The 20,000-nt window shown below is 44.3% G+C and overlaps 1 protein-coding gene across 5 annotated transcripts in view; it reads left to right on the top strand.

The window, feature by feature from the left end:
* zc3h3 (zinc finger CCCH-type containing 3) overlaps positions 1 to 20,000 on the top strand; it is a 109,822-nt gene that overhangs the window by 77,177 nt on the left and 12,645 nt on the right. For all 5 annotated transcript variants that reach the window (XM_061778053.1, XM_061778052.1, XM_061778054.1 and 2 more), the window contains 5 exons: positions 1,574 to 1,737; positions 14,434 to 14,512; positions 15,129 to 15,281; positions 17,900 to 17,969; positions 19,771 to 19,902. In XM_061778053.1, the coding sequence (XP_061634037.1) occupies positions 1,574 to 1,737; positions 14,434 to 14,512; positions 15,129 to 15,281; positions 17,900 to 17,969; positions 19,771 to 19,902 (598 nt within the window). The remainder of the gene's footprint in view (positions 1 to 1,573; positions 1,738 to 14,433; positions 14,513 to 15,128; positions 15,282 to 17,899; positions 17,970 to 19,770; positions 19,903 to 20,000) is intronic.

The following is a 20,000-nucleotide window of genomic DNA, read 5'->3' as shown; positions in this document are numbered from 1 at the left end:
TTGGTGTCCACCAACGGGTTCGGGGATTGCCGCCACGACAGGCACCAACCACTTTACGGCCACAGCTCCGGTCGGCCGCCTCAGCAATGGAGGCGCGGAACATGGTCCCCTTGGACCTTGAAACATCTAAAAGTCACTCATCATCGCCTCCATGGCGGCGAACAAGCTACAATTCTGACAAGTATTGTTATCACCAAAGGAGAACAAGTAGTAGTTAACAGGAGAAGACCGCTAAGCCATGCTAAACTGGCGCTAAGCGATCATTAAATGTCGTCACGCAACAACGGAATAAGTTATTGGTGCTTCAGCTCATTCACTGAAGTCTTGCTGGAACAGTGTTTGTTACAGTGGAGAGTACTAAACTACAGTCCCCTTCAAAAGAATTGGAACGGCAAGGTCAATTCTTTTTTTTTTTTTTTTTTTTGTAGACTGAAAACATTTAGATTTCAGATCAAAAGATGAATATGAGCCAAACGTTAATAATTCCGGCTTTCATTTCATGGTATTTACATGACAGTGCTCAGGACAGACCACTTTTTGGTTGCCCCACCCACTTTTCAAGTGAGCAGAAGTATTGGAACAGAGATTATTAAAATACCCTGAAGTGAATAACATTTAATATTTAGTGGCATAACCCTTACTTGCAATAACTGCATCAAGCCTGCAACCCATTGGCTTCACTAGACTGTTGCATTTGAAATACTTTTATCAGGCCTTTACTGCAGCCCCTTTCAGTTCTTGTTTGTTTCTGGGGGTTTCTCCCTTCTGTCTCCTTTTCAGGAGGTAATATGCATGCTCGATTGTGTTAAGATCCGGTGATTGACTGCCAAGACAACAAAGGTCTTCATCAGGGGTAAAAAGTGGAAGGTCTTAAGAGTGGCCAAGTCGATCACCGGACCGCACAGTCTGAAAAGCGAATGAATTATCACACACGTCAGCCAAGAGGAGGGGCCTCTAAGATTAAAAGTATGTTAATATATAGTGTTCTCAAAATTACATTATATCTTATCTTATGTACAATTTTATCAGGCGGCACAGTGCACGACTGGTTAGCTCACCTCACAGTTCTGAGGAACCAGGTTCAACTGCTGGCCTTGCCTGTGTGGAGTTTGAAAGTTCTCCCTGTGCCTGTGTGGGTTTTCTCCGGGTACACTGGTTTCCTCCCACATCCCAAAAACATGCCTGGTAGGTTAATTGAAGACTCTAAATTGCGGGTGCGAATGGTTGTTTGTTTATATGTCCCCTGCGATTGGCTGACGACCAGTTCAGGGTGTATTGCATGTTTAGCAATTTAGCAATTTAGTGCCAAGACATCGTGTTAAATAAATCAAAACTGAAATAAATGAAAAAATAAATAAAAAAGCCGTCAAGATTTTGTCACTCAAAATGATTCATAGAAAGAAAATAAAATTAAAGTATAAAAAAATCAAGTTGTTTGGAGTTTTTCTGGTGGCGTGTGTTTGTTTTGGCTGGGACTCAAATGTTCCTGACAAAATCAAAATGTTCCTGACAAAATATGCAGAATGTTCCTCAGAAGTTATGAAAGGTGTTGGCATCTCTGTTTCCCCTACAGGAGTTTCCTCCAGAGTCGTCAGAGATCATCTCTCAACAGATACCCAGCAACCACTCACCACTGGAAAGAATCTGGCATGTGTTGGATTCGGGGTAATCTATACCAAGTCTCAGCCAATAAACTGTCCCGCACAGTCTGTCACAACATGTCAATCAACCAAACAGGTAGACTAACTGCTATTTTTCAACACCAACTGTATGTCTCGTGTTGTTTGTCTGCTGACTATTCAATTTAGCTTGATTTTCAGAGCATGGATGACATGGGCTTTATGTAATGAACAAAGTAGGAAAGAGAGAGTTTTTGTTTGTTTTGGGTTTATAAGCCAACGGCTACAGGTTTCCGAAACACTTTAAGGTAACTACAACCTCCACTGACGGCAGTAAGTCACCTGGGGCCTCATTTATCAAAGAGTGCTTACAACACATTCTGAATTTGTTCATACGACTGAAATTTAGAATGTTTGCACGCACAAAAAAATCTGTATTTATCAAACATGCGGGCACGTGTTACACACCAGTATGCAATTTGTGTTAATAAATCCCACCTGTTCTAAAATGTCAAGCTTGCGCGCGCCAAACCCCATTTGCGTTGAGAAACGCCTCCAATCGAACATATATGGTCGCCACAATCCCTTTAAGCATGCAAAGACTGACTTCTCTCTCCCAAAAAAAGAGGGTGGAGAAAATAAATATCTCCGCGAGACCGACATTGATTGAGGAATTTGTGAGAGAAGTGAAACTGTAACCCAGCTGGTATTTAACTTTATGGGTTACAGAAATAAACCAAAAAATACTGTTTGGAACGATTAATGCATGAGTCACCAACAATGGGGAAAAAATGAGGTGGGACGGTGCGCAAAATTAAACCGCTGCTGTTAATTCTATCAATCAGAGAAAAGAGCAGTCTCGGAAATATAAATGAATGGTTTGACATCAAACTCAGTACCCAAAAAAAATGTGTCGCGGTCCACAGACAAGAATTATCTTTAATTAACAGGGAGGACACGCAATAATGGTATTGCAAGCATTATTGGGGACACGTCAGGGCCCAACATACCCAGTGGCCACTACGCTGCTGTGTCGGGCTATCACCTACGTATTGACACTGGCCCGCTCGGGCCGATAGAAATGTCTAAATCAATGACATTTTTCGCCCACCGAAAATGGCCCAAAACTGCATTTTCATTGTCGGTCTTAAATTCTTCACTGAAACATTTCGCCCAAGACAGGATGTTGTGTTTACATAAGGAGAAACTGCGACCAGCACCACCTGACTGAATAAACGGGCACGAATTCGGCTTAGCCTCAAGACAATAGCCGAAGCTGACGCCACTAGCCACATACTTTGAGCTCGTACTTTGAGCATATAGAATGTTAATCTGCCCTCCCTGGGCATGCTTTAAGCTATTTAACCCCCCCATTTGGAGTTTACTGTAAAACTAACTGCAAAATAAAAAATATTACTCTGATTTTATATTTAAATACAAGAGACATATCGTTTTAGAAATCGCCAAATTAATGCTAACATTCAATGGAAGGTCCTATTGACAGGCTAGCTAGTATTAGCATATGGTCACAGGAGGGATTTACCTTCAAATAACAAATTTTCACACACAAACGCCATAGTAACACATACAGACAGGTAATATAACAATATTCACATGCATATATTCTTCCTAATCTGTGAAAAACTTATTAACGTTACATAGCAACTTTCTTCTTCTACTTTTTTAAATTTTTTTATTTTACAGTAAATGAGTGGCTCCATTCATGCATCGCACCACACTGCCCCAAAGAGCCCAAGGCGCACACTGCAGGAACAGCGGATAACAGTCATTGACTCTATAAAGAGATACGCTTTTTTTCCCTGACTTTTACATAAAATCAGACTAAACCTTTCCTGTTTTAGGTCAATTCGGATTACCAACATTTTTTGTATTTGCTTAATGCCAGAATAATAACATTATTTTTTAGACACCTATAATAGACTATACAGTCATGGCTTGAAAGCAGTGGCACATTTTAGACATGACATTATTTTTTTCAATTTCTATTATTTTACTTGTTACAACTTGGTTGTTCTTTTAAGTTATATTTAAAGTTAAGTTTTGGTAGTTGAGTAAATTGAAGTTGATGTTTTGAAATAAATGAATATTCATGTTTCTTAATCATGATTTCAATATCAATAAAAATTATCATGATTATTATTTTTTCCATAATCGTCCAGTCCTAGAGTAGCATCCCCTGCTCCCTTCACACTGTGAAAGAGCTGTGAGGCAAACCCAAACAAACATGTCAGCTCATATAGCCAATAGCACTCACCATAAATACATTTACAGCTAATCCATATGATCGGTATCTGCAGTGATCGACAGATTTTATTCTTGGAATATCGATACCGGAATTGGCAGGAAAAAAAAACACTGATCAGATCTGATTTTAGTGAGGGTAGTATTGAGTCATCGCCATAAATGCAATTGTACTAATAATTTCTTAAAGGGGCTTAAATAACATAGTATAAAGTCGCTAAATACGAAATAATAACTAAAACGTAAGATATTATGTCATGAATATACGGGGCCGGTACAAGTTTTGACAGAGGCACTACAACTTGGCTCATGGTAGTCCGACAGGTCCACCACTCAAAAAGGCTTAACGTCGGACCTTACATGTCATTATACTACACGTGCAGCCAGCCATTCTCAACCATAGGTCCCATAGAGGTACGCATGCATCCATGGCGCTATTCTGTAGACTGAATGAATGAACTGTACATTTCTCCAAGTGATGTGGATCGCAGATTATATCCTTTTCACTTAGCGGAAATTGCTGATCTCTGTATGGCAACTGGATATAAATTTCAGAAATAATTGCACATGGGCATACTACGGCTTTCTGTCGATTGCGAAATGCCGCATGTCACTAATCTCCCATTAAAATGTCCCCCTGACCACAAGTCCCATTTAGGACAGGAGCTGGATGTACACTCAAATGACTTTGGTGACCCTCTTGGTGTGTTCTATTTGTAGTTTCACTGTTCTACCATAAGGTTTTGTGTGTAAGCATGGTCAGAGCTGTGTGTAGATGTACAGCTATACATACGCCCATGTTGATAAATCCCATATTTTGCAGGAAAATACTCATACACACGCTTTATGCACACTTCACACTTGGTAAACACCCTGGAGGTGTTTTTGTTCACATATTCCTTCCTGGATTTAGTTGAAGAGCTTAGAGCTAATACCTGTGAAAACCCAAGACCAACCAGCGTCTGAATATATCCACATTCCTGAAACCACAAGAACAACTCCTCAGTTGTTGTCCCAGTATGGGTTACAAGTCCTTAAGATGTCACCTTATCGTGGTGGAGGGGTTTGTGTGTCCCAATGATCCTAGGACCTAAGTTGTCTGGACACCCTGGCAGGGTCACCCATGGCAAACAGGTCCTAGGTGAGGGACCAGACAAAGCACAGCTCCAAAAACCCCTATGATGACAAACAATTCAGGAAAACGTTTTCCCTTGCCCGAACGCAGGTCACCGGGGCCCCCCTCTGCAGCCAGGCCTGGAGGTGGGGCTCAAAGGTGAGCGCCTGGTGGCCAGGCCTGCACCCATTGCCGAAAGGGTAACGTGGGTCCCCCTTCCCATGGGCTCACCACCTGTGGGAGGGGCCATAGGGGTCAGGTGCAGCGGTGGCCGAAGGCAGGGACCTTGGCGATCCGATCCCCGGCTACAGAAGCTGGCTCTAGGTACGTGGAATGTCACCTTTCTGACAGGGAAGGAGCCCGAGCTGGTGTGTGAGGTCGAGAAGTTCTGACTTGATATAGTCGGGCTCGCCTCCACACACGGCTTGGGCTCTGGTACCAGTCCTCTCAAGAGGGGTTGGACTCTCTTCCACTCTGGAGTCCTTGGAGGGGGTGCTGGAGAGCGCTCCTGATGGGGGACTCCATCATTCTGCTGGGGGACTTCAATGATCACGTGGGCAATGACAGTGAGACCTGGAAGGGCGTGATTGGGAGGAACGGCCCCCCCGATCAGAACCCGAGCGGTGTTCTGTTATTGGACTTCTGTACTCATCATGCATTGTCCATAACGAACACCATGTTCAAACATAAGGGTGTCCACATGTGCACTTGGCACCAGGACACCAAAGGTTGCAGTTCAATGATCGACTTTGTGGTTGTGTCATCGGACTTGCGGCCGCATGTTTTGGACACTCGGGTGAAGAGAGGGGCAGAGCTGTCAACTGATCACCACCTGGTGGTGAGTTGGCTCCGATGGTGGGGGAAGATGACGGTCAGACCTGGCAGGCCCAAACCTATTGTGAGGGTCTGCTGGGAACGTCTGGCAGAATCCCCTGTCAGAAGGAGTTTCAACTCCCAACTTCGACAGAACTTTGCTCATATTCCGGGGAACATCAAGTCCGAGTGGACCATGTTCCGCGCCTCCATTGCTGAGGCGGCCGACCAGCGCTGTGGCCGTAAGGTGTCGTGGCGACAATCCCCGAACTGAAGGGATGCCGTCAAGCTGAAGGAGTCCTATCGGGCTTTTTTGGCCTATGGGACTCCTGAGACAGCTGATGGGTACCGGGTGGCCAAGCGGAATGCAGCTTTGGTGGTCGCTGAAGCAAAAACTCCGGCATGGGAGAAGTTCGGTGAGGCCATGGAGAAAGAATTCCGGACGGCTTCGAGGAAATTCTGGTCCACCATCCGGCGTCTCAGGAGGGGGAAGCAGTGCACCATCAACACTGTGTTTAGTGGGCATGGGGCACTGCTGACCTCGACTTAGGACGATGTGAGTCGGTGGGGAGAATACTTCGAAGACCTCCTCAACTCCACCGACATGCCTTCCCATGAGGAAGCAGAGTCTGGGTTCTCTGAGGCGGGCTCTCCTATCTCTGGGGTTGAGGTCACCGAGGTGGTTAAAAAGCTCCTCGGTGGCAAGGCCCCAGGGGTGGATGAGATTCGCCCGCAGTTCCTCACGGCTCTGGATGTTGTAGGGCTGTCCTGGTTGACACGCCTCTGCAACATCATGTGAACAACGGGGACAGTGCCTCTGGATTGGCAGAGTGGGGTGGTGGTCCCCCTTTTTAAGAAAGGGGACCGGAGGGTGTGTTCCAACTACACGGAGATCACACTCCTCAGCCTCCCTGGTGAGGTCTATTCGGGGGTGCTGGAGAGGAGGGTCCATCTGGAAGTTGAATCTCAGATTCAGGAGGAGCAGTGTGGTTTTTGTCCTGCCCGTGGAACAGTGGACCAGCTCTACACCCTCGGCAGGGTCCTAGAGGGTGCACCAACCAGTCTACATGTGTTTTGTGGACTTGGAGAAGGCGTTCGATCGTGTCGCTCGGGGAGTCCTGTGGGGGGTGCTTCGGGAGTATGGGGTATCAAACCCCCTGATATGGGCTGTTCGACCTGTATGACCGGTGTCAGAGTTTGGTCCGCATTGCCGGCAGTAAGATGGACTCGTTTCCAGTGAGGGTTGGAATCCACCAAGGCTGCCCTTTGTCACCGATTCTGTTCATAACTTTTATGGACGGAATTTCGAGACACTGCTGAGGCGTAGAGGGGGTCCGGTTTGGTGGCCTCAGAATTGCATCTCTGTTTTTTGCAGATGATGTGGTTCTGCTGGCTTCATCAAGCCGTGATCTCCAATTCTCACTGGAGCGTTTCGCAGCCGAGTGTGAAGCGGCTGGGATGAGAATCAGCACCTCCAAATTTGAGACCATGGTCCTCAGTCGTAAAAGGGTGGCGTGCCCTCTCCAGGTCGGAGATGGGATCCTGCCCCAAGTGGAGGAGTTCAAGTATCTTGGGATCTTGTTCACGAGTGAGGGGAGAATGGAACGGGAGATCGACAGGCGGATCGGTGCGGCGTCTGCAGTGATGCAGACTTTGTATCGGTCCGTTGTGGTAAAAAAGGAGCTAAGCCAAAAAATGAAGCTCTCAATTTACCGGTCGATCTACGTTCCTACCCTCATTTATGGTCACGAGCTGTGGGTCGTGACCGAAAGAACGAGATCCCGGATACAAGGGGGCGAAATGAGTTTCCTCCGCAGGGTATCCGGGCTCTCCCTTAGAGATAGGGTGAGAAGCTCCGTCATTCAGGAGGGGCTCAGAGTAGAGCCGCTCCTCCTCCACATTTAGAGCAGCCGGATGAGGTGGCTAGGGCATCTGCTTTGGAACACCTCCCTGCTGAGGTGTTCCGGGCACGTTCCACCGGAAGGAGACCCCGGGGATGACCCAGGACACTACGTCTCTCGGCTGGCCTGGGAATGCCTCTGTATCCCACCGTAAGAGCTGGATGAAGTGGCTGGGGAGAGGGAAGTCTGGGCGTCCCTGCTCAAGCTACTGCCCCCGCCACCCGACCTCGGATAAGCGGTAGAAAATGGATGGATGGATGGGTTACAACTTCAAACTTTTCTCAGAGAGCCTGATTTATTTTGTTTTTCTAACCAGCACTACCAACATAATATGAAACAAAATCCAAACTGCGCACTTGACCTATCAGTCAGACATGTTTCAGAATTATCGAATAAGATCTACCACCCATCTCCACTTTGGGTGCTCTGGCACTTATCCAATGGCCCCTGGAAACCATATATCTATTTTTTTTAATCCAAGGTTAGTTGAGTGTAGTGAGTGCACAGTGTTTATGATGATCCCAGACAGAGCTGGATGTCACGTTGCAGGTTTGCACCAATATGTCAAGCCACTGTGATAAAAATAACTATGCCATGGCAAGATACTGCATTTGGCTGCACTAACAAACACATTAAACCAACTTCATTTTTATTTGATCATGGTAGTTGTATCGTTTAAAGGTCTCCTTCCATCAGAATCCATTTTTCTACTATTTTATTCATAGAATAGATCAAAATGAGACTGTGACATAGTTTAAGGTTGACATCTATGCGGTTTGTTATTTGAGTGCAAAAGCCTTTGAACACCAAAATCGCTTCCATACAACAGGATTTGAAATGGCGGTTTAACGTAATTTTGGTAATTAATATACATATATTCATTTATTATACCTGCCCACTTCGTAGCTTTTACCCGCCCACTCAACTGAACGGCATCACGGCATTTCAGGGTTTTAAGCGAGTGTGTCTCAGCCTCTGCTGAACTATAAATACATTCTATAAGGTATACATATGTTGTGTTTTACAACAATATTTAACTGTATATCAAATTTTCAATGTAACTGTGGTGGATGAAATAGCGAAGCTTGCATTCATTGTCGCCAGCGATCGTTGTGGCAAACTCCGTTCACATGAATGGGAGCAGATGACAAACTCAAAATAGCCCCACTTTTCGTTGTCACCCACATCCAATCTCAGCTCATGTTGCCTATTAGTCGACCAAAAATCCAACCCTAGGTGAGTTTTGCTTCACAATAATTTATACACACTGAACGGTAACTCGCCTCACCTGCACCACACTGACATGCCTCCACCACCTGAGTCCTCTTCAGCAGGTTGGCAGCGGCTTGTGTGTGGCTGCGAGAGAGTGCTGCAGCACTCTCGCCGTGCTGTAAGTGGCTGTGGGGGACGGGCGTTGCCGTGGCCACTCAGAACGCTCTCTCGCCAAGTGTGCCTGTTCCAGCGGCCCACTGGGCCAGGGTGCACGTCTCATTTTGTAAATACAGCCAGACAGAACAAGGTTTGTCAAGGGACCAACAGAGAACAGAATAGAACAGAAAAGAAAAAAAGGAAAAATAATACAAAGCAGAATGGCAAAAACCTCACCCGGTGAGGGACCCAACAACTAACAAACAGGACAAGCATGAGGGGATAGTACAGGACAGGATGGGACAGAACAGGGCAAGGGGAAGTGAGCCAGGCTGGCCTACCAGTGCGTGGTGGGAGTAGTTATGTGGTGCCTTAACAGCTGTAAGGACTTCAGAGAAAGAAAAGAAAGGGACAGTCCAGGGAGTTGATGTAATAACACAGGCTGAGTCGTGATTGGCCCCACATCAGGCAACAAAATCCGATGGGGGGGTTTCGGAGATTTATTATTGAATAAACACCGTCACACATGCATGTTGGTCATCTGGTGTTCGGAGTTGGTGTCCCGGCAAAATGAGGACGGCCTGTCTTGGCCTTACCCATCCGAATGGGAAACCCGGGCCAGGTCTCCCAAAGAGGAGAGTTAAAGATGGCGTCCAAAGGGGGCTGCAGCGGGGCTTGGGCGGGAGTCCCAACCCCCAGCGGCCACCCAAAGGGACCAGGCCCCAGGAAATTTTTGGGAAAGACCCACACAACCAAATTAAAGCATCGACTTGCCTTAACTGAAGTATTGGTATTTTCATTACTATGCAGCACACAATCCAGTCAGTTTGCAACAATACACTGAGGTTTGTGCTTGATTAGGCCAACAAAAATTCCTTCCGGATAACAACTATATTTATCCTAAAGTGGATAAGAATAGCATGAATATCTCAATTTAAGAATTCCAGAGGTCATGGTGTAAATTATGTGGTGCACACAGATATGGAGGTGTGTTCATTTCGTTTTAACATTTCGCATACCAGAAAAACTGACCATTGTGTTGAAGGATTGTCATTATCTAGATCGGTCAAATATGTTGGAGCACACAACATCTATATAAAAATACTTTTTTAGCATAATAGTCTGTTTTAGGATATAATTTGTTTGTGCATTATGACTATTACAGTGCCACCAGAAAGTATTCACACCCCTTCACGTTTTCCACATTTTGCTGGTACAGACTTACTCTAAGGCTGATTTGAATATAGTTTTCTTTAAAAACACATCTACATAAAATATCACATATTGACAAAGTAAAAACATATTTTCAGACATTTGTATAGATTTATGAAAAATGTAAACCTTCAAGCATAATAGTTAAATAAGTATTCACACCCATTGCTATGACACTCAGGTGCATCTGATTTTCACTCATCATCCTTGAGATACTTCTACAACTTGGAGTCCACCTGTGGTATATTCAATTGATTGAACATCATTTGGAATGGCACACTTGTCTATATAAGGTCTCATAGTTTGCAGTGCATATCAGAGCAGAAAACAAGCAATGAAGTCTAAGGAATTGTCTGCAGACCTCCGAGACCGGATTGTGTCAAGGCACAAATCTGGGGAAGGATACAAAATAATTTCAGGAACATTGAAGGTCCTGAAAAGCACTGTGGTCTTGATTATTCGGAAATGGAAAAAGTTTGGAACCACCGGGACCCTGCCTAGATAGGCCGTCTGACCAAGCTGAGTAACCGGGGAAGAAGGGCCTTGGTCCGAGAGGTGAACAAGAACCCTATGGTCACTAAGGCGGTGCTCAAGTGTTCCCTTGGGGAGATAGGAGAGCCATCCAGAAGGTCAACCATTGCTAACGCACTCCACCAATCAGGCCTTTATGATAGAGTGGCCAGACGGTTTAAATGTTAACAATGTTTAAATTTTTACATTTTCAATAAATTTGTACAACTGTCTGAAAATATGTTTTTACTTGTCATTATGGGCTATTTTATGTAGATTGTTTTAAAACTATACTCAAATCAGCTTTAGAATATATCTGTAACATGGAAAAATATGGAAAAAGTGAAGGGGTGTGAATACTTTCTGGTGGCACTGTATGTTGGTCAGTCCAATTCTCATCAATATAAAATCTCTTACACTCGTCTGATCATTGCTTAATTCACTTAATACCGACGTACAGGCAAGAACTTAAATGTGCGAAGCCTACAGTGAAAACAGTCAAAAAGTGGACCAATGAAGCCAAGATGGAACTTCAAAGCTGTTTAGACTGCACAGACTGGAGTGTCTTTGAAAATTCTGCTGGCAGCCTGGATGAATATACGGACACTGTCACATCCTATATCAGTTTCTGTGAAGAGGTTTGTGTACCAACAAAATCATTTCGCACATTCAACAACAAGCCGTGGTTCACTGCTAAACTTAAGCAGCTTCGCCAAGCTAAGGAGGACGCATATCAGAGCGGGGACAGGGCCCTGCATAATCGAGCTAGAAACCAGCTGAGTAAAGAAATTAACATTGCAAAGAGGAACCATGCAGCAAAGTTGGAAAAACAGTTTAGCGCAAACGACTCTAAATCAGTCTGTCATGCATTCCAATCGCTGACTAATTCCAAGTGATGATCCCCCCAAGCTGAGAACAATAGCACACTAGCCAACAACTTGAATACCTTCTACTGCAGATTTGAAAAGGACAGTTTCACACCACACACCCACCCGGCCGCACCCGCGACCACAATCACACCTCTGACTTCTGCGTTAACCATCCATGAACAGGATGTGAGACGCATCTTCAAACAACAAAAGATTAACAAAGCGGCAGGCCCGGACCATGTGTCCCCATCCTGCCTCAAAGTCTGCGCGGACCAGCTTGCTCCAGTCTTCACTCAGATCTTTAATAGATCTCTGGAAATGTGCGAAGTTCCATCCTGTTTCAAACGCTCAACCATCATTCCAGTCCCCAAGAAACCTGCAATCTCGGGTCTGAATGACTACAGGCCTGTCGCTTTGACATCTGTGGTCATGAAGTCCTTTGAACGTCTCGTGCTGGACCACCTCAAGAGTGTCACAGGTCCCCTGCTGGACCCCCTGCAGTTTGCCTACCAAGCGAACAGGTCGGCGGATGATGCAGTCAACATGGGACTGCAATTCATCCTAGAACACCTCGACAGTGCAGGGACCTACGCGAGGATCCTGTTCGTGGACTTCAGCTCAGCGTTCAACACCATCATCCCTGAACTCCTTTCATCCAAGCTTCTCCAGCTCAGCGTCTCACCTGCCATCTGCCAATGGATTTACAGCTTTCTGACGGGCAGGACACAGCAGGTCAGGCTGGGGGAGGCCACCTCATCCACACACAGCATCAGCACTGGGGCGCCCCAAGGTTGTGTCCTCTCTCCGCTGCTCTTCTCTCTCTACACGAACGACTGCACCTCAGCGAACCCGACTGTCAAACTCCTGAAGTTTGCAGATGACACCACTGTCATCGGCCTCATCAAGGACGGTGACGAGTCTGCATATCGACAGGAAGCGGAGCGGCTGGAGCTGTGGTGCGGCTGACACAACCTGGAGCTGAACACGCTCAAGACTGTAGAGATGATCGTGGACTTCAGCAGGCATCCTTCGCCACAGCTGCCCCTCACGTTGTCCAGCTGCCTTGTGTCAACCGTCGAGACCTTCAAGTTCCTGGGAATTACAGTCTCTCAGGACCTGAAGTGGGTGACCAACATCATCTCCGTCCTCAAAAAGGCCCAGCAGAGGATGTACTTCCTGCGGCTTCTGAGAAAGCACGGCCTGCCACCGGAGCTGCTGAGACAGTTCTACACAGCGGTCATCGAATCAGTCCTGTGTTCTTCCATCAGTCTGGTTTGGTGCTGCTACAAAAAAGGACAAACTCCGACTGCAACGGACAATCAAAACTGCTGAAAGGATTGTCGGTACCCCCCTACCCACCATTGAGGACTTGCACGCTGCCGGAACTAAGACAAGGGCGTGCAAAATCCTCTCGGACCCTCCGCACCCCGGTCACCAGCTCTTCCAGCTCCTTCCCTCAAGTAGGCGCTACCGATAAATGCAAACTAGAACTAGTAGACATTCCAACAGCTTCTTCCCTCTTGCGATCAACTTCTTAAACACCTAACCTATAATTCCATTACAACAAGCTGGCAATTTTTTGACTTGCGTTCGTTGTCACATTTCTGTGGGGCCAATTATGTATTACTCGTGCACTCACTGTAGTTGTCTCGCCATGCTGCACTAGTTGCATATACTGGCCACTCATGCCAAAGTAGCATCTGCTCCATTTGCACACTGATTGAGGATTATCTGTAACATTTGCACAACCAACATTGTCCCAGATTATCACACAACTCGTCACTTTAAACCGCATACACTTCTTGAAGTCTCAGCGCCCTTTGCACAATGGTCATTGCACCGGAGTATTGCAATATTAGTCATTCGAACTGCTCTAAGTGCTAGAGGACTCTGCATCTTTTTGCACAATTGCTTTTTGTCAATGTCTTTATGTCTCCAAAGTGTTCTGTAAATTGACTGTCTGTTGTACTAGAGCGGCTCCAACTACCGGAGACAAATTCCTTGTGTGTTTTGGACATACTTGGCAAATAAAGATGATTCTGATTCTGATATTTATTTTTCTTCTCTAATTTAGTATGATCCACCACTTGGATTCATTGGTAAACTGAATTGATTGTTGTTGTTGAGGTTTCAACCTCTAAACTTGTCAGAGAGCACAGGAGTCTTCAGATGGGCTCAAATTGTTTAATGAGTTCATGCAGTTGTACACAGAGGTACACACACAGGCAGAGTATCTGATGAATAACAAAAATAAAAACAATCACCTTACAAGTAACTATCTGAGTAATTATATTATTAAACTGCAAACAATATCCTATATGCTAATAAACATACACATTTAGACATTTGCAAGCTCAAACTACTGCATTTCCTGTCTACATTACTCATCTTAGCAAGTTACTAACAGCCATTCACTCCACAAACTAACAAATAATAATTCACAAATGTAATTTTCAGCAAAGAACAGACATGTATGAGGTATAAAACATTTTTTCATGAACACAGGCATGTTAATCAAAATCTATCACTGAAATGAAGTACGAGAACTCACATCGTCAATGACTTCTGCGCCGCTATGAGCAGAATGACAAACAGGAAACAGAAATGCAACGTCACCTTCCAAAATAAGAGCATGAATTTCAAAGTAAGATACAGTCATACCAAACGGCTTGAAGAATTCTTAATTGAATTGTGATTAAGTTTTCCAATCATTTCTTCAGAAAGATGCAACTCAAAAATTGACTTTTTTCCCCCTCCACATTTAGGAAGAGGTTCCAGTTTTAACCAAGTCTCTGCTGTCAATTCTGCTACCAATCGCCCCTATAGCCCTCGTCATTTTGCCAGGTAGGCATACAAATTCTATACCTTTTGACTATTTTGCCGGCGGCTGACTGGTTAGCACATCCACCTCACAGTTCTGAAGTCCCGGGTTCAAATCCGGCCTCGCCTGTGTGGAATTTACATGTTCTCCCTGTGCCTGCGTGGGTTTTCTCCAGATACTCTGTTTTCCTCCCGCATCCCCAAAACATGCATGGTAGCTTAATTGAAGAAATTGTCAGTCGGTGTAGGTGAGTGCGAATGGTTGTTTGTTTATACTATTTGCGCTGCGATAGGCTGGTGACCAGTTAAGGTGTACCCCGCCTCTCGCCCAGAGTCAACTGGGATAGGCGCGAGCACGCCACCGACCTCAATGAGGATAAGCGGTACGAAAAATGAATGGATGATTATTTTGGACTCAAAAGTTTTTTCACCGCGGTGTAATGAAAAGCATCGAAATTAAATCCAATATAACATTGAATGTTGAATCCCACCTCCCTTGTCTCATTCATATTGGAAATTTGTCTGTCAAATGAAGCCTGTAAAGTCAATATCTTTCGAAATTAGTGTTTGTGTTGTAACACTAAATCACCACATGCAGCTTTCTATAAAGTATTCTTGTTTTGTATTTTTTCTAAACCAGCCGTGCAGTCCAGCGGAGTCTTGCCATAATCAGACAAGCTCGTCAAAAGAAGCAGAGGCAGTACTGCATGTACTACAACCGTTTTGGCAAATGCAATCGTGGCAGCAGCTGTCCTTACATTCATGACCCAGACAAAGTTGCTGTTTGCACAAGGTAACTAATACATTTTACCAAAAGAAAATTATGAATGCTTCTTCAGGTAAGAATGTTCTGTTATCTGATGCTAATTTTTAACAGGAAGCAGAATATTTTACCAGTGAGTCTTAACTTCATCATGTAAGGGTCAGGAGACGAAAGTGGATAGACAGTGTTGACACCATTTCCAAGGATGTTTCCAGGATGACCACACTCTTGTACACGATAATCTGGACTTTTGGGGGGGTTACTGGAATTGCTAATACAGAGCTGAACGACATAAAATGCTCAACATAAATGAGTACAGCGGTACCTTGACTGACAGACCCTTTCCAAAACATTTGAGTATCATTGGAAAGTTTATTTATTTCCATAATTCCATTTTTAAAAAAATAAAAAATAAAAATCATAGATTATAGATTCAGGCCCCACAATTTAAACAATTCCAAGTATTTATTTGTTTATGTTTACATAATTTGGGCTTTCAGCTCATAAAACCCACACAATCAGGAATTGAAAAAAATTGAATACTTCTCAGTTTTTGTAGGGAAAAAAAAGAAATTAGGGTCACAATAAATCAAAATATGTTAATCTTCAGTACTTGGTTGGGAATCCCTTTGCTTTAATCACTGCCTCGATGCGTCATGGCATTGAGGAAATCAGCCTGTGGCATTGCCCGGGAATTATGGAAGCCCAGATTTCCTTGATGTTTGCTGTCAGTTCTTCTTTGTTTTTGGATCTGGTGCCCTTCATTTTCCTTTTGATAATGCCACATAGTTTCTTAATGGGGTTTAAATCCGGCGAGTTGGCTGGCCAGTCAAGCACTGTGATGGCATTGACATCAAACTAGGTTTTGGTGTTTCTGGCGGTATGGGCAGGGGCCAGGTCCTACTGGAAGATGAAATCTGCATATCCATACAGATCCTCAGCAGAAGTAATTATGAAGTCCTCTAAAACATTCTGGTAAATTGTTGCGGTGGCTTTGGATTTAAGAAAGCAGAGTTTACCAACACCTGCACTGGGCATTGCACTCCAAATCATGACTGACTGTGGATATTTCACACTGGACCTCAAGCAGCTTGAATTCTGTTCTTCACCCGTCTTCCTCCAAACCCTTGGACCTTGATTCCCAAATGAAAGGCACACTTTAGTTTCATCGGAAAAGAGGACCTTGGACCACTGGCCAACAGTCCAGTCCTTCTTCTCCTTGGCCCAGTCGAGACGCTTCCTACGTTGGCTCAGGCTCAGAAGTGGCTTGACCCGAGGAACCCGACAGTTGTAGCCCATCTCCCGGATGCGTCTAAATGTGGTGGTTTTTGAAGCTGTGACTCCCGCCTCATTCCACTCTTTCTGGATCTCAGCTAGATTCTTCAATCTTCTCTGTTTGGTAATCCACTGAAGCCCACGGTCATCTCTTTTGCTGGTGTATCTTCTCCTGACATATTTTGTCCTTCCACTAGACTTTCCATTGATATGCTTGGACACAGCACTCTGTGAACAGCCAGCCTCCTAAGCTATGAACCTTTCTGACTTAGCCAGCCTATGGAGAGGGTATCAATGATGGTCTTCTGGCCAGTTGTCAAGTCTGAAGTCTTCCCTATATAGATTGAACCCAACTGAGACAATTGAACCAAACTGAAGCAATTTAATGACACCTGGGGAAACCTGTGCAGGTGCTTTGAGTTTAGTAGATGATTAGTGTGTGACACTCAGTTTAAAACATTTATGGCCTGCAAAATCTGGGCTGATTTCTTCACAGTATTCTAATTTTTTGAATTCCTGATTTTGTGGGTTGTATGAGCTGGAAGCCCAAATTATGTCAAAATAAACAAATAAATACTTGAAATTGTTTAAATTGTGGGCTCTGAATCTATAATCTATGAAAGTTTAACTTTTTGAATGGAATTATGGAAATAAACTTTTCAATGATATTAAATTTTTTTGGAAAGGGTCTGTATGAGTGCCCCACGAGTAATCACCTGGTGGATTTTCTCTTTCATATTCATTTTAATTAGGAGCACGCTTCAGATACGATGCCACTTAAGAAGAAGAAGAATCACCTTTTATTGTCATGAACATGCATGCATGCACACGAAATTTGTTCTCTGCATTTAACCCATCACAGTGAACACATGTTAGTGGAACACACTGGAGCAGGGGGCAGCTGAAGCGCCCGGGGAGCATTTTGGGGTATCAGTGTCTTGCTCAAGGACACCACAGCCGTGAGTCTGCGGGATGTTGGTGGATGGTCCAGTCGGGGTCTTGAACCTAGGTCCCCCAAGGTGGCAGGCGATGATCTTAATGATTGGGCCACGGCTAAGCGAAGTGAGAAAAAGAACTGTGACTGTCGCCAATGCGCTTTCAGCCATTTATTGAACAGGACAGTCAAGCACACACATCCAAAATAAAAACAGTTACAAGGAGCATGGAGAAGAAGCTCACACTGTACTAACCACATGTTAAATGGGCAACCAGAGCTGGAGTCAAAGCTCCTGACGTCACTAATTGAAACGTCAGGGATTTCTGGTCTATGTGCTATATTGTGACAGAAAATATTGCCACACACCAAAACACTACGGATTGCAGGATGGAAATTAAACAGGTACAGAATCATGTTTGATATTTATCTTCTACAGATTTCTACGTGGTACATGCAAACAACCTGATGGGGCCTGTCCATTTTCCCATAAGGTTGCCAAGGAGAAGGTAAAACACTTTTGAACTGATGTTCTCCCCAAGTACATAGTATTTTCTGAGTTATGTGGTATGCACCTATACAATAACACTAATGGGTACAGTTATCATGGATCATATTTAGATTTTTGGCTTGACTCCTGTTTTCATGGGGCAGATTGACGGGTGAACTCACAGGAGAGCTTCTGCATTGGAGCTTGTGACTTTATGGTCACATGTTAGACCCACACTTCAAAAAATGCATACTTGCGTTTTTATAATTGAGGCACCTAAATTTCTAATATATATAAATGGTTGTTTGTCTTTATGTGAGTGGAAGATGACCAATCCAGGGTGTACCTCACTCTCGCCCAAAGTCAACTCAAATAGACTCCGTCTGAAGTCATGGGAACAAAAAATATTAGAACACCCTTGTTTCTTCAGTTTGTCGTTCATTTTTAATGCCTGGTATAACTAAAACTACAATTGTTTGGACAAATATAATGATGACAACAAAAATAGCTCATAAAAGTTTAAGAGCTCATATCTTGTCATTTCCTATGGTTTTCTTGATAAGAAACAAAATTTCTTGAATACAGTTAAACTTAAGCATGTCAATTAGGACAAAGTATGGAATCAACTGCATTTTGGCATGTTCATTTTATTAGTCAGGTAATATACCTTTAGTGGTACCAGGCATTAAAATGAATGAGAAACTGAAGAAACAAGGGCGGTCGAATAATTTATTCCATCACTGTATGCAAACTTTCCGTCTGATATGTTCGGATGACTCCAGGGATTAGTACACAGAAAAGGAAAGTTGCGTGTTTTCCCCTCTATTTTTTCTGAGACAAACGACATAAACACACTTGCACTTGTGTTGGTTGTCACACTTCTCCCCACAATGCGTTGTGAGGCCAGCTGTTTGTCGTAATGGCACTTCTCCCAACAGCTACACCTGCCCTCTTTCGCCCAGGTGTTTCCCATTTTTATTTTGTGAGGACACCCTAGGACTATATGGAGTCTTGAGGAGAAGGGGTAGACATATGAGAGGAGGTTCAGAGTTATGCACCCAGCACCCATCCAAACCTGATCTGGGGGCCAGTGTGGATGGATAGCTTGAATCTTGTACCCTGGTCCCACCCTCCTTTCTCCCCACTACCACAAATACCTCAGACATGCTCTGGCCCCTCACAAACACACACACAATCCACAACCCCACCCGCACTCACAGTCTCGAATACATATTCGCCCCCTCCACCACTGCCTTCATCTGCGCAAGCATCCAGTGCACATTAAAACATCATAAGACCTCGCCGAGGTGCTTCCTATATAAATATTTCTGTAGCAGTTAATTACAAATCCCATCCACGCTCTTCACCACTGTGGGCAGAGGTGGGTGTACTCTGACCACATACTCCTGACCACAACTCCCTCAGAGATATATTTAGATAGGCCTCCACTCGGCTCACCCCTGCACAGTACACACACAGGCACACATGCTGTCAAGACACACATTCACTCTGTCTACTGCTGTCAACTGCAATTAAGGTTATTCAGCTGCTCAGCATGGCAAATCACCAGCTTCTGAGACTGATCTGATCTGTATTTGACAGTTGTGTGGCTATGACATGTAATAGCTTGTAATGTCAATCCTCACCACTTCATTCTTTTCCCATTACTCGCCTCCTCTTATTTCCCGCTTGCATTTTTAAACTAAAGGGATGACCCTGACATACAACAAATGTGAATTATGAATACAAAAAACACCTAACAATTAGTTATGGCTTCTTGTGAAAATCTTCACAATATTTCATTTGTTTTCCACCTCTAGATGCCAGTTTGCTCATACTTTCTGAAGGGAATCTGCAACAACAGCAACTGTCCTTACAGTCATGTCTATGTTTCCCGTAAGGCAAAAGTGTGTGAAGACTTTATCAAAGGCTTTTGCCCCGAAGGAGAAAAGGTAAATACAAAAAAACCGCATAGGCCTACTGTACATACAAATGTTGTATCCTAGTATAATATCAAATTTGTATTTTATCCAAGTCTTAGTTTAGAATT

Source organism: Phyllopteryx taeniolatus, chromosome 7, assembly GCF_024500385.1.
Source record: "Phyllopteryx taeniolatus isolate TA_2022b chromosome 7, UOR_Ptae_1.2, whole genome shotgun sequence".
Lineage (NCBI taxonomy): Eukaryota > Metazoa > Chordata > Actinopteri > Syngnathiformes > Syngnathidae > Phyllopteryx > Phyllopteryx taeniolatus.
The sequence above is the reverse complement of the archived record's forward strand: the minus strand, read 5'-3'. Positions and strand labels throughout refer to the sequence as shown.